General features: G+C 41.2%; 1 protein-coding gene across 5 annotated transcripts in view; it reads left to right on the plus strand.

Annotated features, from left to right (window-relative positions):
* The window catches only part of LRGUK (leucine rich repeats and guanylate kinase domain containing), a 121695-nt gene that overhangs the window by 73588 nt on the left and 24324 nt on the right, over window positions 1-23783 (plus strand). For 2 of the 5 annotated variants that reach the window (XR_009600450.1, XM_027968815.3), the window contains exons 16-19: window positions 11634-11776; window positions 15105-15193; window positions 18238-18357; window positions 23078-23226. Coding sequence is in view for 3 of the 5 variants with exons in the window: in XM_027968815.3 (XP_027824616.2) it covers window positions 11634-11776; window positions 15105-15193; window positions 18238-18357; window positions 23078-23226 (501 nt within the window). In the remaining 2 variants the exon portion in view is untranslated. Of the gene's footprint in view, window positions 1-196; window positions 8005-11633; window positions 11777-15104; window positions 15194-18237; window positions 18358-23077; window positions 23227-23783 lie in introns of those variants that run through there. The other 3 variants (XM_060414843.1, XM_060414844.1, XR_006059683.1) reach the window with 2 other exon arrangements.

A 23783-nucleotide genomic window follows, 5' to 3' on the forward strand; every position in this document is an offset into this window, starting at 1 on the left:
TAAGATAATTCTACGCACTTAGTATACCAAGGAGAAAGGATTGTTAAATACTTCTATATGTGTAATTTTATTCTTTTTCAAGGTCCTATGTGCATCAACAAAAAAAGGAAAGATATTTTTGGTTATTAATTTCTAAAGTTACATTGTTGCATTTGTTAAGATGTTTTTTAGCTAACTTCTCTTTATGTTAAAGCAGGAGCTCGCTCTAGCAAGAAGATTGCCTCTGGGGTGCCCGCACACCTGGTTCCATCCCCAAGGCGCTTGGCGAAACTGCAAGCGGATGGCCAGGTAACAGAGCATCTCTCTGGAATGCAGATCCCCACAAAGGTCCCTGAAAATCAGAGCCTGGCTCCCTCCCAGAACCAGGAGCTGACTCAGGAGGGAGCAGCCCCTCAAAAGGGGCTTTCTCCCGAGAGCCAGGTCAGCGCTGAGCCTCCTGCAGAGCCAAGCCCATCAGCGCCTGGTCTTCTCCAGAAGGTCCAAGACTTATCCCTAGCCCAGATGGAAGGCGATGCTCAACAATCAGCTCTTTCTTCAAAAACAGCAACCACAAATCCACCTGAGAATGAGGCCCAGACATCCGAGGTGAAAGCCCGTGAAGAGGGGCAGCCTGCCACCACCCCTTCCCAAGGGCCTCTTCAGCATCCTGACCCACCACCAGCCCAGGGCCCTCAGCTGGATCAGGATGAAGAATCAGGCGAGGCCAGGGTAACCCCCAGCAGCCCTCCCTGCTCTGAACTTCCACAAGGATCTGACCCTGCATCCTTCAGCCTCCAGGGAATCCAGGAGGGGGAAACCAGGTCAGCCAGCCTGCAAGCCAGCAGTTCCCATCATGATCCTCCCAGAGATCCCTCCAGCCCTGACGAGGTTAGGCCTGGACCACCTCCGGGAGGCTCTCAACAACCTCCCGAGGAGGGCGTCCCCAAAGCGGAAGTTGCTCGGGTCGACACTCCTTACCCAGAAATGCCACATCCCCAGGACTCAACAGATACCCCACAGACCCAGGACAGGGGGGAACCTGTGACTCTGCCTCCCAGAAGCCGGCTGGCTCCCACTAGGCTGCCCCAGCCCCGGGTCCTCGCTCCGTTCCAGAGTCGGAGGCCCACGCCCAAACTCCTGTCACCCAGCAGGGAGGAGGCCCTTGGAACAGCCTCAGATCAAACTGTGACTCCCTCTCCCAGGCCCCAGGTAGCTCAGGACGAAGACCCCAGTAAACTTCCTCTCATCAGCTCCCCCCCTTCCAAACAGCCACCCAACCCCAGCCCCCATCAGGGCCCCGGCCACCAGCAAGTCCAGGAAGAGAAAGTCCAGGAGGTGAAACTCCCTCTTATCAGTCCTCCGGTGCAAGAGCCATTAGCTGCCCCCCACTCACCCCAGGAAGGGGAGACCCACTTAATCAAGCTCCCCCGAATTTCCACTCCTTTCTCAGAACAGCTGCCTCAGAACATGGATCCTTCTGATTCGAGGTCTGCCAAGGAAAGGCAGACTCCCAAGGCAGCCCACTCCTCCAGCAAGAAGATTTCAGATATGCATGCCTCACCCCAAAACCACGAGCCAGGACAGCCCACAGGAGCTAGGAAAAAAAAACTTCCTGGCCACAGAGACACAGCTAAAGGGCCCACACACCTGAAAAGGATGCCACCTGGAGGTCACCACACAGCATTGCAGCCAGAATCCCAGAGGAAGCCAACCCACCTCAAGGCCCCCAGCCACCCCAACCCCAGCCCTCCCCGGAGCCCTCAAGGGAATCGGAGAGGAAAAGTCCGAACACCAGACATTCCTGAACCACCCGACACTGAACCAGTGCCTAAAGATGCCCAGGTCCAGGAAGAGCAAAGGGGAAACGTACATCATTCCAGGAAAAAGGTCCATGCCAACCTCCCTGCAGATGACCTGGTTCAGAAGGGAGCCAGGTCGAAGAAAGGACCGGCTTTGAAAAGAAAGGATTCTGGAGGATTATCTCAAGAAAATGCAGCTACCCTCAGCGGTGATCAAGCAACTCCAGAAGGTCAACCCCCTCATAGGAGACACCCCCCGAGTGAGGAGGTCTCAGTGGAGTCAGCATCGGAGGGCTCTGCTGCCCATGAGCATCCGAGGAGAAAAAAAGAGGATCGTAGAAGGGGTAGGTCTCAGACGGGAGAGACTTCTTCAGATCCCCCAGAGCAGGACGGCACGTCCCCTGTCCAGCAGCCTGTCAAAGACATGCAAGCCGAGCAGGGAGCCAGCCAGACTGGGCCAAGCTCTGTCCAGAGGGACTGTGCTTCCAGGCAGCACGCCAAAGAGAGAGGCACCTGGAAACACAGGGGAGCCCCGGGGAACACCAGCCTGGCTGCACCCCAGAATCAGGCATCTGCAGGGGAGCAGGGCAACCGGAAGGGGAGGCTTCGAGCTCAGGGCAGTCAGAGCACCAAGATGTGAGCCATCCCGGGGCCACCGGGTCATCGACATCCGTGCCCCCAAAGGCGGGGAAAGCTACGGTCAGGGCGGAAGAGCAGCTCTGTGGTGGTGGGGTATGCTAGCAAGTGGTTCCCCTGCTGCAGCAGAGAGAGCAGGTCTGAAAGGCTGGTATCAGCAAAGATGCTTTGTGTCCAGACTTAACGCGAATTCCAGCGTAATTGTAGGCTCCGTCTGAAGCAACGCCTTATAGCCATCAAGTTTTCTTTTGCTGTTCTTCAGTCGCTCAGTCGTATCCAACTCTTTGCGACCCCATGGACCATAGCATTCCAGGCTCCCCTGTCCTTCACCATCTCCCGGAGTTTGCTCAGATTCATGTCCATTGAGTCAATGACGCCATCCAACCATCTCATCTTCTGTCGCTCCCTTATCCTCTTGCCCTCAATCTTTACCAGCTTCAGGGTCTTTTCAAATGAGTTGGCTCTTTGCATCAGGTGGCCAATGTATTGGAGCTTCAGTATCAGTCCTTCAATGAATATTCAGGCTTGATTTCCTTTAGTATTGACTGGTTTGATCTCCTTACAGTCCAGATGACTCTCAAGAGTCCTCTCCAGCACCACAATTTGAAAGCATCAATTCTTCGATGCTCAGACTTCTTTATTAGGAAAATTCATTTCTAGATTAGCAAATTCTTTTACACTTCTTGCATTATCAAGGGTTCAAAAGCAAAAAGAACCCTGAGAAAGGAATCCTTTGTAGTTTCTTGGTCTCTCCCACAAACATTCCAATCCCACAGTTAATTTGTGTGAAGAGGACAGGTTTTTTACATCCATGACAAGTGATCGAGTGCTTCAGATTTCTATTAGCATGTACTGCCTGAAACTGACTTTGTTTGAAATGAACACCTTCTTTCTCTCTTTGAACCAGAACCGAATGTAAATTAGCCCATGCCTTCATTATGCCTAACCAGCTGGCTAAAAGAATTAGGAGGGAGAAAACTGAGGCAAATCGGTTTTTTGTTTATCTGTTCATACCATCAGGATTCTTTCGCTGGCAAGTGTCAGGATTCCAGCCTGAGCCAGCTTACACAAATCTATTGGAAGGGAGGGGAATATCTCACGAAGCCAAACTGGGGAGGGCAGAGCGGCAGGAGAACCTCGGACAGACTGGGGACGATTTCAGCACATCCAAAAGTCATCATCTCCAGGATTTCCAGCTTCTACTGGACTCGTCATCTCCTAGACTTCGGTCATCTCCAAGACTCTTACCATTTCTCATCTCTGCTTTTGCCTCCTTGCTGGCTTCATTCTCTATGACATGAGTAACTCTAAATCAGTTTCTGCACTTGGCAGGGAATATGACCATCAATCACTCCTAAAGTTTAGGAGTGGTTTTACATCTGGCAGCTCCCACTATCAGAGAGGGATTGACTCAGGTGCCCCTTGGTCCCAAGATTAAAAGATACATATATATTTTTTCTCTTTTTTTTCAGGGATATTTTCTGATTGGCCCAGTGTGAGTCAGATGCTCATTCTTCAGCCAGTCTACTCTGGCTGGGGACAGGGGCACATTTAGATATACTCAGTAAGTTCCATTCTGTGAATCCTATCATTCCCAGGAAAGAGAATAACTAAAGAAAGCAGCCAGTCTAAGATTTGACTCTGAAGAACTTACAAGAGAGTCATTGAGCACTCTTACTACGTGTTCAGTATCACACTAAACTGTTTGGTATCCCGTGTTTTAAAAATGTCATTGATGACTACATTACCAGTAGCCTGTATAAATATGTCTTTATCTTACACAAAAGGCATGTCTCACCTTAACACATATCCCCCAAAATTGTATGTAGGTCAAGTGTTATTTCAAGTGCCGTAGAGGAAATTGATATTTTTTACAATCCACGGTGCAGAACTCCTCTTGTATAATGAAGAGCCTGTGATATACTGATAATTACCCTCTGATTTATCTGGTTTGTCCAAGATGAAATTAATAAGGTGAATTTTTTTTAACATATCATAACTTATTTTTATGAAGTTAGTTCAAGTCCTCCGACAAGCGTGGATTGAGTACTTCATATATGCCAGACACTTTGATAGCTTCTACATGGAGTGAAATGATGAGGACACTTCAAGGAGCTCTCTTATCAAGGGAGACAGATAAGAGCCGTTCATTACAACACCATGTGATTGGGGCAGCTGGAGGCCCCACAGCATGCGAGGGTAGGTTTCGCACCAAATAGAGAAGAAAATTCATTTATTAACTTTTCCAGAATGTCACGAGAAGAATACTAAGGAAGGACACTGATTCAGCCTGGGATGTGAGAACTGGATGAGAAAACACTTCCAAAAGGAAGTTACCCTTCAGCTAAGTCCTCAAGGTTGCAGAGTAGTCAGCAGTCTGGCAGGAGAGGAGGGAGGTTCTTTCAGAAGGGAACAGCATATGCCTGAGCAGGGAGGTAAGAGCAGGCATGGCATCTTCTAAGGACCCAAATGTCAGGAGAGCTGTAGGTATATGGAGCTATTTGTAGATCCAAAGGGCACTTTGTGCTATGCTAGTGAGCCTGGAAACTTGATCTGTTAGAAAACGGTGGGGAACCATTGAATGGTTAAATGTTTTATCTTAGGGGCGTCTGTCATCTATCTAGTCAGTATAGAGGATCACTTTAAGGAGGGCAATACAGATAGCCGGAACAGTGGCTGGAAAGCTGTTGGCGTTAGTCCTGGCACAATGCTAAGGGGCTGAAACAAAGCACATTGTTGTGGGAATGGGCAGATTCGAGACATTTGGACTGGATGTAGGGCGAGTGCAGACTGTGAAAGAGAGGAGGAAAATCAGGATAAGCACCCATTTTTTTCTGACCTGCATGTGGGGCATTTTAGAGGCACAAATACCTCACTTAGGTGAAAAACTTTAGAAATTGATTTGGTTTCCTCCTTGAGCAGCTGTTTTGGAGGCTCATTAAGGAATTAGGAACTGCATCTTCATTAGGGCTCTAATGCAAAATAAGATGCCAAGTTTCCCATCTTCTGAATTGTAAGAAGCTCTAGCATCCTTCCCTGGGGTCCATGATGGTGTCCAGTTTGTGTTTTGGTCGTATAAACATCTCTGAGTAAGTACAGCTGGATATTTTGTCTGTGGTTCAAGGAAATGAGTAGAAAAGATTACTGTCTCCTCTCTCGGTTCGAGATTTTTAACAGCTGTTATTGATTTTCTTGGCATCAGGGACACTTCTGCTTTTTAATCATGGAATATAAATATTTAAAAATTGTCATTTTCCATCTACATTTACAAACAAAGTTCATATCACTTTCATTTGTTTTGTGCCTTAGCAAAGTGATTTTTATGGGGGAAAAAAACAGCGCTGTGGACTTTGGTCTCTCTCTTAGCTAATACAATCCTCAGCTTTTTAGAAGTCTGGTACCTGGTATTCAAATCAACAGAGGTAATAGTTCCACTGGGCGCCAAGAACCTTCTTCAAATATTTTAATCAGTTATTTCCAAATCTCAAAAGATAATTGGGCAAAGGATAATTTGGTAATTTACAAAAGAGGAAATAAAAATGGACAAAAACTTATGTCAAAACTTAATTGCTTGGTTCAACTTAAAGATAATCATTCTAGAAATCTTATTTCTTTATTGACCACGCATTCAGAAAAGAATAAAAAGAGACTGTTTCTTTGTGTTGATGATAAATAATGTTAGACCCAAATCTTTCATCTCAAAGGTGATTATGAGAAACCAGTCCTGATTAGCAAAAACTGGATATCTTTTTTTTTTAAGTTTGTAACCTTAGAAATTCATGATTTCAGGAAACATTGAGTCAAAATTATCATAGGAAGTTCCAGTTCCAGTGCAGTCTAGTTGTGCGACCTTAGGCAAATTACAAAGCTCTCATGCATAAAATGGAGATACTAGTAGTACCTGTTTGCAAGATTATTGTGAGGATTAAATGAGCTAATATATTGAAAAATACCCAGAATGATGTCTGGCACATAGTAAGTACCTATATGTGTGTTTGTACATTAACATGTAAGCAGCAAAAATTTTTTTCTAATATCATCTTATCCTTAATTGGAAAGGACAACGTTGTTAAAGTAGGTGGAAACACTTGGCAACTGATGCGGTTTTCTCATGGGGCTTTCCAGGTAGCTCAGTGGTAAAGAATCTTCCTGCCAATGCAAGAGACTCGGGGGACTCGGGTTCAATCTCTGGGTGGGGAAGATCCTCTGGAGGAGATACGGCAACCCACTCCAGGGTTCTTGCCTGGAGAATCCCATTGACAGAGGAGCCTGGTGGGCTACAGTCCATAGGGTCGCAAAGAGTCAGACACGGCTAAGTGACTTAGCACGTATGCACACACAGAAAAGATTTGTAATAGCACCTGAAACATAGTGTGCTCAGTAAATGTTATCTTCTTTTTTTTTTTTTTTTAACCATTATGTCATTGATAATATCAAAGGCATTTATGTTCCACGTTTCAGGTTGGTTACATCATAAATGCCATCAAGGTATATGATTGAGGAAGAAACCACCAGAGAGTGGGCATTTTGGTTTCTCTTTCTGATAAATTGAAGCAAAGACTGGCGTCTATAGGCTACCAGATCTAAAGTCCCTTAGTTGACAGGGACAAAGATAGCAAAGGTAAGAAATAAAAGAAAGATGTATTTGCTTGAGAAGTGACCAGTGAAACAGCATCTTTGAAAATGTTGTTCTTAAGGGATGAGCTGTTGCAAGCAGAGACCACACTTAGCCAAGGTGTGATGTAGGATTGGGCAGAAATCACATCAGAAATTTAGTTCTCAAACATTTTGCTCCAAGGAGAGGAAACCTTTAATCTGTGTTCAAGCTTCCTGAAGGTTTTTATCCTATTTCCTGCCAGCCATAGCTACTCTTTCCTTATCCTCTCCTTTCCCCAAATACTATACACATCCAGATTATATTCATCGTTTCCACTCTTGAATTTATCTGCCCTACATTTTGTCTCCTTCAAAGTGTCAATTAACTACTTCCTGATAAACTCATCCATTTAAAAAGACCCTGAAATTCAGGGTAATGTTATATGTTTTATTTAGGACATTCTGGATAGTGTCCAAATACTGAACCATTAGTTCAACTCTGCTGAAGACATTTCAAAGCATGGAGTTCAATGGATAGAAACATTCTTTTTGTACCTCATAAATTCTATCTTAGAAGATACATTCAGAATCTGTTCTCTGTTTAAATAACTGGTTATTCCTTTGATTGGACACTAAAGAATATAGCACTTTACTGTTAGAATAGTTTAGTACAGTATTCATTTTATCCTGTATAACATGAACATTATTACTATATTTTTACTCATATGATAGCTTTCTACTACAAAAGCTTATTTTGCTATGGAAAATTATTATAGATATTATGTGAAATGATTGTTTTTCTAGTTGCAATTATTCATTTCTCAGAAGAACAGATAGACAAGATGTTTAAGATTTAAATCTGTCCTGGAAAAAAATGGCTTCTTTCAGCCCCATTGGTTTTGTATTAATACTTTCTAATGTACTGAGCAATTTTCCACTACAAATTGTGTAACTAGCCTATTAAAAATAAATAAATATTTAAAATTGTGTAGCAGATTATTGCGCTTTAATTTGTTTCTGGTCCTTTTTATGGTTACATATTTCAGCATTGAAACTTTCACAGAGATTTTTGTAGCTATTTGCATTTTATATATGTATATGTATTTAATCATGGTAGGCATATATTACTCTTGCTAACTAAAAAAAAAACCTCACTACTACCAAAATAAACATGTATTTTAAGCCCCATTTGAGTGGGGAAAGAAAGGAATGATTCTGGCTGTCTGAGAACTTTTGTGTGAAAATTAAAGCCTACTTCCAAGTCATACGTTCCCATGTGTTTTCAAAGAGAGACAAACTCTAGTGCTGATTCATTTATTTTGTTGTTGTTGCAAAGTTTTATTTAACTGTTTTTAAAAAAAAATGTATACTTAAAAGTGTTCAGGAGCTTCCCTCCTGGCTCAGTGGTAAAGAATCCGCCTCCAGTGCAGGAGACATGAGTTCAATCCCTGATCCGAGAAGATCCCGCATCCTGCAGAGCAACTAAGCCTGTGCCTTGGAGCCTGGGAGCTGCAGCTACCGAGCCCGCATGCCACAACTACCAGAGCCCTTGCGTCTTAGAACCCATGCTCTGCAGCAAGTAAAGCCGCTGCAACGAGATGGACCACAGCTCGAGCTTGGCCCTACTCTCCACAACTAGAGAAACGCCCGTGCGGCAGTGAAGACCCAGCACGGCCAAAAATAAAGAGAAAACAAAGTGTTCAGTCTCATGTCTTTAGACAATAGAGCGACTTAGTTGCCTTGCTAAACAAGTAATCTTACAGCTATAGAAAAAGTGGTTATAGAACTAGGGATTTTTATTTTTAAAAATATTTACAATCTGACTCCCAAATTCTAACTTTATTATTAGTTGTTAAAATGACTATGTGCCTATGATATCAGATCATCAACATTTTTTCTTCCCTCCTTTTTTTCCAGTACAAGGTCTTATTTCATTTGTGTAATAATGTGTTATAAAATACACACAGACGTTTTATCTTAGGTATATGGCTTCTACTGCGTCCGTTATTTGGTTGGATTCTGTGCTCATTTTTTAAACGCCTTACATAAATATTATTTTAATTCACTGCAAAAGGGTATAATTCTAAATAAAAGTCTAAGTTACTTTGAATTCATTTGAGATATAGTTCTGATTGTTCCAGATATTTCATTTATATTTTCCTGTATTTGGTAATGATACCAATCCATAAAATAACTTGAAAATCTGTTATGCATCAGTAAATTCATTTATGCTTCATTTAGGTGTTTAAGTAAATATAACTAGCTTATATACTGAAGAACTTGGTAATTTTTGTGGACTGTACAATGACATATATAATTTAATGTTGCCTCAAGTTTGACTTTAATTTAGATACTTTGAATAACATCACTTTAAGAAACTTTGTTGCAGGATATTATATCCAGTAATTATGATTTTTAATAACTGAAAAGTAATATCTCTTCTTCATTAATGTATCAAGACATTTGAAACTATATTAAGAACTGTATGAAACTCTTTACTATAGGAGTCCAAGTCTCGAAAGTAGTGGCATTTCAATGTAGTCTAATAGTAGTCTAAACACATTATATTTACCCAAAATGTTTTGTTGCTGAGAAACCATTAAGACATTCATCTGTTGAATTATAGCTCCATTGTATCATTGGATAGAACTTGGTTTGTTTACATTATGGTACAATTGACTTATGGATGAGAAAGCTAGAAGAAGGGACCCCAACACAAATACTATACATTAAGTAAGCTTTTATATAGACAGGATCATTTCTATGGAAATTATCTAAGAGTCTCATCAAGAGAACAAATGTTTTGGGTTTTGTGTCTTTGTTTTAATGAGTATAAGATTCAGTCAGCCCTTCCATCTCTTCTTGTTTTGTTTGCCTTGCCTCAGCCATGCTGAATTCTTTACTGTAATTCAGTTGTGCTAAGCATGCTTCTGGGTGTTTATACAAAGCCATTCTCTCTGCCTGATATGCTTTTGTCCCATATCAAAGGTATCAAGGTATTTGAATGCCTTCCTTTCTAACTTTAGACCACTGTGCAGATGCCACCTCCTTAGGAGGACTTCCATTGACCGTCATGCTGTCCCTCACTCTGCCTGCTTATCTACCTTCGTGGTTACCCTTATCACCACCTGCCATTATCTGGTGTGTTATTTGTCTGTCTAGTCTCCAACATGAAAATGTAAATCCCACATGTCAAGACATTTTATTTACTGCTCTATCCCCAACACTCAGTGTGCTGTCTGGCACATAGTAGGTGCTCAACCAATATGGGTTGGATGGCTCTTCCATCAGGAAGACTGAATAGAGGATGTTTCCACATAACAATTATCTCCTATTATCTCTGTGATTGTTATAAATTTAATTACTTCAGTGTCTCAAATGCTCTGTCACCTGGAATTCCTTGGTTGTGGATTCTTGCATTTGTTACATCTTCTGAGTCTCTCCCCTTCAAGACAGGTGCTGAATGGTGGAGCTTTAGACTCCCCTACCATGGTTAAAAACTTATTTGTCTGCAACAGCTTTTGCCTTGCTTGTTTTTGTTGGCTGCGGTGGGGATTGCAAGGCAATTTGGTAGGAGTTTGAGTTCAGATTCTGTACCAGCACACAGCCCAGAATTAAAGGTCTGATTTCCCATGGTTCCATCCTTGGTATAGGTGAGCCTGTGCCCAGACTAAGTCCTGAGATTTCCAGACACGCCTTTTCTAACTTCCCACCTAATAAAGAGCCCAGGTCTTGTCCATGAAGCACACGGGGACTGGCCTTGCCTCTCAGTCCAGAAACCTCAGGCCCAAACATCCTGACCTCTTGGTGTCAATGTCTTCTCCTCTGACTTGGAATCTTCACTTTCAGCACCTGAAAATGTTTCTTTCTTGGTTTCACTTTTGCTCTGTGTTAAAAACACACTTCTGTTATATATTATCCACTATTCAATTTTGTCTGGAGTTGGCACTCACTTCCTACATCTGTTCAGTCAGCCGTATTGTTACTGTGGAGATGATTTATTTTGGCATTTTTATAGCAATACTGAAAATGGTGATATTCCTAATACATCCAACAGTATTTACACTTGGCCCCATGATACATGAGCAGTGATAGAAATTTAGATTATATTCTAGGTCTATGGACATTCTAATGTTTTAAAGGAAACTTTAGACATTTATGTATAAATTCTGCTAAATAGTGACCTCATCACCCATTCCATTCTTTTTAAAAGTTTTTTCTTAGCATTGTGTGTTTATTATGACTATTATTAGCACTGCCTGTTTATTATTATTTTAGCCTTTAAGACAATCTTGTCAAAAGGAAAGTAATTATAAAGGGGACTTTTCAGTAAAGTATCTGGAAGCCTTTAATTCCATTCATAAGTCTTTACTGATCGAACACAAAGTGTACTGCCAGAATATTTCTACTGGGTGACGTGGACTATATTTACAATAATAATTATTATTGTACTCTTAAGACATATTTTTAGTTATCTTACTTTCAAGTTGACATGCACAGACTTCCAGTATACACTTTTTGTTGTGTTTGAGCAAATCCAGATATAAAACATTTCCCTCACTTCAGAAAGTTGTTGTATCCTATTTTATGCCTTTTATTTTAAACTTTATTTTTTTTCCCTAGGAGATATTAAGAAACCTCAGCTGAAACCTGAAAAGACTTCTAGGAAGTTAAGAGTTTCAAATGAGTTTGAGTCCCTGGATTTTGCAGACAGAAACTACTTTGTGAAATTATGGGCCAGACTTTCAGGCAAAAAAACGCCAGTGGTAAGAAGGGATAGAAGGGGAGGGGGAAGCCGCAACTGAACATTACGCGGTCAGACAAAAAGGATGTTGGATATTTTAACACTAAGTTTCACCAGAACTGTTCTCTGACAGTGTCAGCTGAAGACAAGCCCCAACCCCCCGCACCCCACACACACTTTCTACACCTCTAAGAATAGGCATGGGTTCTAAAAGTAGAATATTCAGTGTAGATTTTGGGAGTGGCTTTCCCCCAGGCTCCTAGTCAAAGCTCTGACACTCAGTTCTTCTAGTTGAGAGGCACAGAAAAGGGCTACACAGAATACTGTAAAATATGTATTTTTCAAGGGAAAACTTGCTTTGATGAGATACAATTTTGAATATTCTTGTGCTGAGCCTTCAAAGCAAGTCCACTCAAAGAGCCCATGTTTTATAAGCTTGCAGTACGTGGACTTGTCCTGTAACTTACTCTAATCCCTTCGAGAACTTTGAGAAGTCAGGACGGACAGGAGTTGACCTGCATTCACATTAGGTCATGTTCTTTTCCTGTTTGTGATGGGTTTTCTGTGAATGTTGGGAATACAGAGCCTAAATCATTGCCACTTCTGCAGACGTGATCCTGGAGTGCAGGAAATGTCCCATTTGTTTATGCAAAATAAATTGAATCTAGAATTGTTCCCACCTACTAGAATCTGTGGGAAATCAAATATCAGTCATTAGGAGTGAGAGTCCTCACTCCCAGTCTTTGGATTAAGTTCAAGAATCCTGAGGTTTACACCATCCTGGAAATTTAGGGAAGGGAAGGGCCCCTGGTTACCATGGTTATCATGGTTACCATGGCGATGCACCTTGTCTGAAACCCTGAGTTCCATTCCGAGCCCGTGGTTCTGGTATTCTCCAGATCTCCTCCTGCGAGTACCTTCACCCAGTGCCAACTCCTAAGATCTCACCACACCCTAAGAGCTCCCTCGACATGTGGGGCCCATTAGCCCCTCTCCTTGTAGTCCTGGGAAGCCCAGCTCTTTTTTTTTTTTCCCATCACTTTCTCTCCATATCTGCTCTCCCACCCTCCTTGGATGGTACATTTTTATGTTCCTTTGAGCTTAGACTTTCAAATATAAGTTCTTTGTTTAACTTCCCAGGGCATGGTATATCCAGACTATGACCTCCAGAACACACATTCTTGGCCACCTTTATTCTTTTTTTTTCCTCCTCTAATATATTTTTAAAAATATTTCCACCTTTATGTATTTATCCATTTTGGGGGCAGTGCTACCCATAGCATGTAGGATCTTAGTTCCCAAACCAGGGATCAAACCCACAGCCCCTGCATTGGAAGCCTAGAGTCTTAACCACTGGACCACCAGGGAAGTCCCTTGGCCACCTTTATTCTTTAATGATAAGTCTGTGTCTTAACAACCAGAACCAGCTCATGTTGCAGTTAGGTTGTCCTGCCACTAAACCTCATACACACTGATGGGAAACACACATCACTGCCTAGCAGCTGCTGCCTGTTAGTGCGTGTCCATGCTTTATTTAAACATGACCAACCTGAATGCTACCTGCTAGAAAGTTTTCAGGTCCAATTAAAGGCAGCTTTTCTCTGGTCAAGGGCACTCAGGTACTCAGGAGTGAGAACAGAGGAACAGACATGAAATACACACACGCTGGGTTCTCAGCTATAATTCACCTCCAGCATTTCAACATAAAATTCATGAACATTATGGAGGAACTGGAGAGCAGAGGCTATGATCAAAAGGCAATATGAAAGTAGAAGGGGCCACGTTGGTGGGGGGAGGGGAGCAGGTAAGCAGACCACAAGTTGTCAAAAGTTCTCATGAACTTTGACATGCCCAGGGTCATGCCTTACCTGTTGCCACCTCCCTGAGAAACTGTTCAGCCCCCGTAATCCAGGGCTTCTACAGCCTAGTGTGGAACTCTGCTGTGCTCTTTGTTAGATGGTTGGTGGTTTCTCATCCATGATGGCAACAGTGCTCAAGCCTCTTGCAGCCTGAGGTTCTGGTAACTTCACCTGCCAACCCTGGTGGAAATAAAATGTAACAGGGTAGTTTCATAGAAAAGCAAATCAAATCCCGCCAAGAGCCAACAGATTCACTCTTCAGAAATGAGAGCAGAAGTAGTGCTAAATTGCTGCTGTCATACACATGAAGTGAATTTGCCTGAGATTATTTTCAGTGCCTCATGTTCTTGTAAAGATTATGAAAATTCGATGCTATTTTGACATTTTAAGTGTATCAACTTTTAGGATAGTTCATAGGTTATCAACCTCCTGCACAGCTGTTATAATGCTGCAAAATGAACAACAACCTTACGATCATCACAACAGAATTTTAATGAGGTGTTATGATGTTATGGTGGAGATCATAAATAGCCTTTGTTGTTGTTGTTGTTGTTCAGTAGCCTAGCTCAGTCGTGTCTGACTCTTTGCAACCTCATGGACTGCAGCACACCAGGCTTCCCTGCCCTTCGCCATCTCCCAGAGCTTGCTCAAACTGATGTCCATTGAGTTGGTGATGCCATCCAACCATCTCATCCTCTGTCCTCCCCTTCTCCTCCTGCCTTCAACCTTTCCCAGCATCAGTGTCTTTTCCAGTCAGTCGGCTCTTCGCATCAGTTGGCCCAAGTATTGGAGCTAAAGCATCAGTCCTTCCAATGAATATTCAGGGATCATTTCCTTTAGGATTGAAAACAGACTTTATGCATCACTTATAATTTGGAAGGGGCTTTCATATAAATTATCTCATGTACCCCTCATTGCAACCCTTAGGAGAAGCTATTTTAATTCATTTTACTTTCCCAGCATAAATCCCTATGTATTTTTGAAACTTTTTATTGGATTGGGGAAAGTAATTACAACTTCCTCAGTCAGAGATCTATATCGTAAGTCATTCATCCCCCAAAATAGAAATGTTTGCACTTTTTGGTATTTAGTGATGGTGATGGGGTGTTGGTGAAATACTGGAGAAAAACCTCACAATCTGTTGTATTTCAGATTCATACTTATCATCAGATATATTCAGTCAGTTACTGTGTGTGCAAAAATCTGATAAAACTAAAAAGACAGTAATAGTCTGTATCATCAAGAGATAATCTCATTAGAAAGATGTAGGAAATAATATGACATGTTAATACATTTAAATTGCAGTCTTCATAAAAATATTTTTGTTTTATAAATTTTTTTTCTTTCCACTGGACAAATATTGTTTTGTAGACCTTTTTTTTTTCTTTCCACACATTTGGTAGTCTCTCTCAAGAAGAGGATGATTATAGCTATTTTAATATCTGACATATTTTTAGTTCAATATAATTATAGATCATATTTCTTGCCTAGGAAAGAGAGTCTTTGGAGAGACAGTATGAGACAGCCCGGCAGACCCTAATGGGAAATACGCCTCCTCAGCACACGTTCCTATTTCAAAGGTAGATATTTGTCACATGTGTTTATAGTTGGGCATCTTTAGATTGATTTTTTAGTATCCAGGTATACCAAATGAATCCTAAATCATCAGCATAACCAAGGACCTTTGTACTAAAATGGACCTGGTGGTAATAAACCTAGTTCTAGAAGTTGTATTTCCCTTTCATTTATACATGTTTTTATTTTTATTTATTTATTTTTAATTTTATTACTTTTGCCACCGGTGTACATGAGTTCCCAATCCTGAACCCCGCCTCCCACCTCCTATCCCATATCATCTCTCTGGATCATCCCCATGCACCAGCCCCAAGCATCCTGTATCCTGTATCAAACATAGACTGGCGATTCGTTTCTTACATGATAGTATACATGTTTCAATGCCATTCTCCCAAATCACCCCACCCTCTCCCTCTCCTACAGAGTCCAAAAGTCCGTTCTATACATCTATGTCTCTTTTGCTGTCTCATATACAGGGTTATCATTACCATCTTTCTAAATTCCATATATATGTGTTAGTATACTGTATTGGTGTTTTTCTTTCTGGTTTACTTCACTCTGTATAATCGGCTCCAGTTTCACCCATCTCATTAGAACTGATTCAAATGTATTCTTTTTAATGGCTGAGTAATACTCCATTGTGTATATGTACCACAGCTTTCTTATCCATTCATCTGCTGACGGACATCTAGGTTGCTTCCATGTCCTGGCTATTATAAACAGTGCTGCGATGAACATTGGGGTACACGTGTCTGTTTCAATTCTGGTTTCCTCGGTGTGTATGCCCAGAAGTGGGATTGCTGGGTCATAAGGCAGTTCTATTTGCAATTTTTTAAGGAATCTCCACACTGTTTTCCATAGTGGCTGTACTAGTTTGCATTCCCACCAACAGTGTAGGAAGGTTCCCTTTTCTCCACACCCTCTCCAGCATTTATTGCTTGTAGACTTTTGGATCGTAGCCATTCTGACTGGTGTGAAATGGTACCTCATTGTGGTCTTGATTTGCATTTCTCTGATAATGAGTGATGTTGAGCATCTTTTCATGTGTTTCTTAGCCATCCATATATCTTCTTTGGAGAAATGTCTATCTAGTTCTTTGGCCCATTTTTTGATTGGGTCGTTTATTTTTCTGGAATTGAGCTGCATAAGTTGCTTGTATATTTTTGAGATTAGTTGTTTGCTAATCTCAAAAATTAGTTGAGATTAATTGCTTCATTTGCTATTATTTTCTCCCATTCAGAAGGCTGTCTTTTCACCTTGCTTATAGTTTCCTTTGTTGTGCAGTATACATGTTTTTAAAGGCATAGTATGTTCTTGCCTGGAGAATCCCAGGGACAGGGGAGCCTGGTGGCCTGCCGTCTATGGGGTCACACAGAGTTGGACACGACTGAAGTGACTTAGCAGCAGCATACTCACTGTTGCTAGAAACCGATGATTTTTTGCAGTCTTTGAGGACTGCAAAGGATGATATTTCTGGTCGTGTTTGAATATAAGTATCTGCCTTCACCAAGGCTTTAATGATGGAAGGTTAATTTTATCCTATTGAATATCCTGTCCTTGTCCTTCCTGAATCTCAAAACAATAGTAGTTAATGATTTGTGGGATCATTTGTTTAATGTCTCCTTTCCACATTAAACTGTAAATTCCATGAGGATGGGGACCGTTGTATCTTTATTAGTCCATGAATTCTCCGTCCTTAATATGCAATGGTTCACTTAGTCACTGATGCATAGTAGAGGCTTCATAGATATTGGTGGCTATAATAATTACTGTACTATTAATTATCACATGTGATGAGGCACATTTCAACTTTAAGAGATACTCAAAATGAATAACCAGGATGTTTATGAAATGTTTGTGTTTTATTTTCTCATGAATGTTATAGGCTTCAGTATTCTGAATTCTCTTTTCTGTTTGACTGTTTGGAAAGTTCGAGTAGTAAAGTGACGCCCCCATTTTCAGAAAGTTACTAAGAGCACTGACAAGACCTTAATTATAGTGTTTTAAAGAGCTTTTTAAAGTGCAGTGATTCAAGAAAGCAGAATGCTAAAGCTATTTTAAAATGTTTTTCAATTTCACTTCTTTTTATTGTCTGTAATTTTAAGCTATTTGTTGCAAATCTCTAACCCAATATAAATTAAGTTTCATCTTTGTCGTCTATGTAGCAAAAAAAAAAGTGTGATTTCTTTTCTCCATATTGGTGAGCTATCTTTGGATAGTCTGATTCTAAAGGCAGGCTGTATGGAATATACAATTTCTACTGGAGGAGGGGGCGCGGGTGATAGTCAGGAGATGGGCAGTATACCCCAGAGCAGCTAAAGTAGTGGCTTGTCCGACCTCTGACCAGCTGAGTGGCCATGCCTACTGACACACTGTGGACATTTTAAATCTGAGCATCTAATGGGTCATACAAGGGCAGAAGGGTGCTCTGAAATTTTCATGCCTCTATATGCAATCGGTCTACTTTGCACATAGCAACTCTATTTAGCAAGTCTAGAGTGAATATCGGTAGGATTTATTCACTAAAAGTAGTTAATGATTCTTTCAAGTCACTGTCTGGAAAAACAGGCTGGTATAGATGAAAAAAGGCTATTTTATACTAGAATTCAGTAGAAAGTAAAACAGTAGAATTTTTATAAATATTTTATTCTGATATTATTTCAAAGTATTAGATTACAAACAAAACTGGAAAATACCTATTTCAGTTTTTATAGCAGTTGATATATTGCTGGACTTCATGTAACAAATAGGTGAGGATTTACAATAGAATGTGCACTAATCAACAGGAAGATAATCTGCCTATATTAATGTCTTAATGGATAAGGAATATTCAGAAAAATACAAATTTGCTTAATCTACAAATTAAAATGTAATACCAGTGTCTAAAACAAGCTCTGATGTGTTTGTAAGTGTATACATTACATTATTCCCAATAGATTTTGCTGTCAAATGCATTTACTTGCAATGTAAGAGTCAGTATTTAGGTATAACGTGTGTGTATATGCTTGATATCATTACAGAATTCTGTTGATCTTTTTTCCAATTTCAGGGGTCTAGTACCAGCACCCATCATCAATAATCTACGTTATTTTACAGCATTAGAACTCAAGAAAAGTTTTGAGCTTTATGGGGATTATTTTAAAGCCCCCTTTGGACCTTCTGGAAAGAGGTGAGTTGAGTTTTGTTGGAGAAAATAAATTATTTTCTGCTGGTTGGTTACAGCCATGGTGCTTATCCCTAGACTTCAGAGAATTCCTGACGCTGGGAAGCAGGCCCCACCATGGAATATGAATGGAGTAGATCTGAGCCCTCTAGGGAGGGCTCAGCCTTATAATCAAAGTTCACTAGAACCTAAGAAGCTTCTCTTTGGGACTTTGAAACTTGGGGGAATGACACACAGATGCAGGGGCAGTTTGAGATCACTCAAGTCACCAATGGTGGAATAATCAAGAGTCCAGTGTAAGCACAAGCATTGATGTCTACCAATCTCTCCCGGTAGTGCAGCTTGGCTGTGTTCTTGGCACCTAGCTCTTGCCAGGTTTAAAAGCCTGGTTCTCTAGTTTTCCATTAAATCTGCAAACTACCCAATAGCTTTTCCAGTGACTCCCTTTTTGAAATTTAAATTAGCCAGAGTTGGTGTCTGTAATTTATAATCCATATCTCTGATTAGTACAACTGAGAATGTTTGCTAGCTGATGCTCTCGATTTTTATTATAAAAGTCTTCCTTTTTTCCCCTGGGTCCCGATTTTAATATGTCAAACTGTGATTCAAAACCTGATATGTGTAGGCTGAGAACTCCATATAGGCCCTCCCACTGGTTTTAGTGCTTGACTTTTGTGCTCATTCTATTACATTCCATTTCTACTTCAGCTGTCCCTGCTACTACCGTTGACTGTCCGTCTATAGGTCTTAAATCCATGCTTCTCAAGCAAAGATGTGGCTGGTTGAGTCAGATTGGGTAGAAATCTCTAGCTGGAATCCTCACAGGTAACATAGGTAACAAGCTGGTCTATAATTGGTGGCCCCTATGTCATATAACCATCTTTTTTTCTAATCATCTGTGGCCAGAGCAGTGACAGAGAGCTAAGTAAAGAACTCTTCAGCAGGAGTTTGTGGGTTTGGTCTCTCTGAATGCATGACAACAAAATAGACAAGAAGTGACCGGAAGCAAGCACATTAAAACGTTAGCAGTGGGTATCCCTCTAGAATTATCAGTTATTTTCACTGTCTTCATCTTTTTTTCTGTAAATTGTAAATCATCCACACAGCATATATGTGTTTTATTTTTAATATCCTAAAATGTTTTTTTAAAAAAAAGTCATGAGAATTTGATGAAATATTCAGTAAATTGGTCCTATAATACAATTAAGTTGCTCATTGCTTCCATATAGTAATATAAATTTTGGGTAAATTATAAAGTGAAAGTGAAGTCACTCAGTCATGTTCAACTCTTTGTGACCCCACGTACAGTAGCCTACCAGGCTCCTCCATCCATGAGATTTTCCAGGAAAGAGTACTGAAGTAGGTTGCCATTTCCTTCTCCAGGGGATCTTCCCAACCTAGGAATCGAACCCAGGTCTCCCACATTGCAGGCAGACGCTTTACCATCTGAGCCACCAGAGAAGTAAATTACAAAGAGTTAAATACAAATTAAAAGATGCTTGCTCCTTGGAAGAAAAGTTATGACCAAACTAGACAGCATATTAAAAAGCAGAGACATTACTTTGCCACCGAAGGTCCATCTAGTCAAAGCTATGGTTTTTCCAGTAGTCATATATGGATGTGAGAGTTGGACTATAAAGAAAGCTGATTGCTGAAGAATTGATGTCTTTGAACTGTGGTGTTGGAGAAGACTCTTGAAGGTCCCTTGAACTGCAAGGAGATCCAACCAGTCCATTCTAAAGGAAATCAGTCCTGACTATTCATTGGAAGGACTGATGCTGAAGCTGAAACTCCAATACTTTGGCCACTTGATGTGAAGAACTGACTCATTTGAAAAGACCCTGATGCTGGGAAATATTGAAGGCAGGAGGAGAAGAGACCAACAGAGGATGAGATGGTTGGATGGCATCACCAACTCGATGGACATGAGTTTGAGCAAGCTCCGGGAGTTAGTGTTGGACAGGGAAGACTGGAGTGCTGCAGTCTGTAGGGTTGCAAAGACTGAGTGACTGAACTGAACTGAAATACAAATCAGTGCTTATAATATCAGTGGTGTGTTAAAAGTCAGATGCAAATGTATATCCAGCATATAATGTAGCTTTAAAAAATATTCATGTATATGTAACATGAAAAAGCACTATAAAGATATATGCCAAAATATTATCAGTTATTATCTCCTAGTGATGGGATTATGGCCAATTTTTATTTTCTTTGTTCTTCCCCATATTTTCCAAGTGAGCATTTTATAATTTTTGAGGCATTAATGTAACTTTAAAATGCCATTTTAGAAGTCTGCCATGGCAAAGGGATGTTTTATGAGGGTGATGTTTCATCATGAGAATGCCAACCTAGAAAATGAATAATAGCTTCCTTTATTTCTAAGTTTTATTGTCGTAACATTTTGGGTTTCCTTTGAGAAATTTGATAACAAAAAACTAGAGTTCCCACTAAATGGTTCCCCCAACTATGCCTATCTCACTGGATACTAGATACCCTAGATTACAATTAGTTAACTCATTATAGTGGCAGTGTTGAGACTGTAGATCTCTGAGCAATTATTCATGCTCTCAGTTTTTAGTACAGTTAGGTAGCTTGATGGAAACACTGAGAGAAAGAATGTCTCAGTTTAGGCTGTTATAACAAATTACCATAGGCTGAGTGGCTTAACCAAAAGACAGATATTTCTTAAAGTTCTGGAGCTGAGAAGTTTGAGATCAGGAGGTCAGTATGGTTGGGTTCTTATGAAGATCCTCTTCCTAGTGTACAGATGGCTGGCTTCTTGCTGTGTCCCCGTATGGCAGAAGCGAGCTGCCTTTTGTCCTTTTGTGAAAATCGCTCAGTCATGTCCACCTCTTTGTGGGGACCCCATGAACTACACAGTCCCTGGAATTCTCCAGGCCAGAATACTGGAGTAGGTAGCCTTTCGCTTCTCCAGGGGATCTTCCCAACCCAAGGATCGAACCCAGGTCTCCCGCATTGCAGGGGGATTCTTTACCAGCTGAGCTATTTCTTATAAGAGTGTTAATCCCTTTCAGGAAGGCTGCACCTCTGGACCTAGTCACCTCCCAAAGGTCTTATCTCTTTACCCCATCATATTGGGGGTTAGGATTTCTACATATAAATTTGGGCAGAGTCGGGGAGGGACACAAACATTCAGTCCATAGCAGAATTAAAAAAAAAAAAAAAGAATTAAAAATTGCTTACTAGACTGCAATGGGCTTCTCTATCAACTGTTCCCATGGTGAAAAGGGAGGGTCAGACCTTCACTCAAGTCTGCTCCCACCACATGGTAACGCCTGTGTCTTTCAACCCCACCACTTTTTGACTTGCTGACTTTCAAAGCATTTTCATTTACTACGTCCTTTGATACAAAGGAACAGTAATTGTTTGAAAGGCAGAACTTGCTGTGATCCCTTTCTTGGTATGTATTTTAAATGAAGAGGTATTCTTTTCTAAAAATAAGAGACCAAACTATCTGTCTTTTGAGTTGAATTGCGTTCCCCCAGAAATGTGTATGTATTCACATAAATTGATATGGAAAACATTCAGAGCCTCAAAACATAAATAAAGAAAAGAAGTAAATAGTTCATAAAAGCTAATTAATAGATGCAAGAAATAATGATTAACCTTGCTGTGAACAAAGCTCAGCTGTTCACAGTGCTCTCTCTGAGGAATGAGCTCACCCTCGGTGGATTTGCCCCCTCTCACGCCCCTGCACCCTGGAGGAAGCAGGAACAGGTATAACCCAAAGGAGAGCAGCTTGCTGATAGGAAGTGCACTGGCCCAGAGGCAGAGACTCCAGGCATCCAGATCACACCCCAGCTTTGTCCTTAAAAGGGGATGGGAGGAGCTTGGTAGGCTGCAGTCCATGGGGTCGCAAAAAGTCTGATACGACTGAGCAACTTCACTTTCACTTTTCACTTTCATGCACTGGAGAAGGAGATGGCAACCCACTCCAGTGTTCTTGCCTGGAGAATCCCAGGGATGGGGGAGCCTGGTGGGCTGCCGTCTATGGGGTCACACAGAGTCAGACAAGACTGAAGCGACTTAGCAGCAGCAGCAGCAACATCTAGCAACAGTTATGCCCAATGTATGGTCCAGATCAGGCTGCTTAGCATGCTTTCATATTTTCTGACCTTGAAATAGCAGAGACTGCCTGTATAAATTGCACTTGATTCTAAGGGCTTCCCAGGTGTCTTGGTGGTAAAGACTACACCTACCAATGCAGGAGATGCAAGAGACGTGGATTTGATCCCTGGGTTGGGAAGATCCCCTGGAGAAGGAAATGACACCTTACTTCAGTATTCTAACCTGGAAAATTCCATGGACAGAGGGGCCTGGCAGGCTACAGTCCATGGGGCTGCAAAGAGTTGAACATGACTAAGTGACTGAACATACACACACACATATAAACACACACTTTAAAGTCCTAGGAATCAGGATCCATGCCTGACTCATCTTGTTTTATAGATGCCAGCACCTCTCACCATGCTCTTTGCAAATATTCAGTGATGTTTTGTATAATGGATGAGAACTTTATGCTAATACATATATGCTACTTAATATGTCAGCTGCTAATAGGTCTTGACTGCCTAAGTATTGTTGAAAACTGAAGCTCAACAGAGATACTTATGCAAACTACTGAATAATTTGACAATGATAACCCAATGGTCATATGGCCATTCATGGTTTTACAGCTCAAAGATATCCATTTTTCATTTTTCAGTGTCGTGGATTCCAGTGATTCCATGCAATATCCTGAATTACTTCAGTCTTGTCCATGGCCAAAAGATTTGCCTTTTCGGCCTCCAGAAGACAGTATTTGTTCACAGCCAGGCTCAATAATAGGTGATACTGAGGATCATGCCCTAGAAGGTATGAGTCATTTACGTATGGTTCTCTTACGGATATTCATATTATATCTATTTCCTGCTGTCTTTCTGTTTTCTGATTTTTAAAAATTAAGTAAGTGTTTTACATGAGAATCTATCCGTTGAGGCAGGATGGGTTGTTTATCCCACATTGTAGCAGATGAGAAACAAAGTTTGAAAAGATCCAGAATGTGCCCAGGGTTACTGAGCGATTCAGGGTGGTCGCTGCTGCTTGGCTCATCTGACCACACTACCTGCAGGGGTGTTGTGGAGCGAGAGGTGCTATTTTATTAATAGCAGCTTGGGCTTCATTCAGTGAAAGTGAAGAAAAGCAGAGAAGGTTTCATGTTACTGACCAATCTCCTGCTCTGGGGGTCTGGCAGAATCCTGATGGTTCAGGGCTTGAAGGATCAGACTCAGCCCCCACTCCCCTGTATCTCTTTACACCCAGCTGCCCAGCAGACTTGTGAATGTGTATCACCTAGCTCAGACAGGATGATCATTGCATTTTTGTCTCCAGCACTGTTCATAAAGGACATTGAGTAAAGACCTGAAACAATG

The sequence above is a fragment of the Ovis aries genome, chromosome 4 (genome assembly GCF_016772045.2).
Source record: "Ovis aries strain OAR_USU_Benz2616 breed Rambouillet chromosome 4, ARS-UI_Ramb_v3.0, whole genome shotgun sequence".
Classification (NCBI taxonomy): Eukaryota; Metazoa; Chordata; class Mammalia; order Artiodactyla; family Bovidae; genus Ovis; species Ovis aries.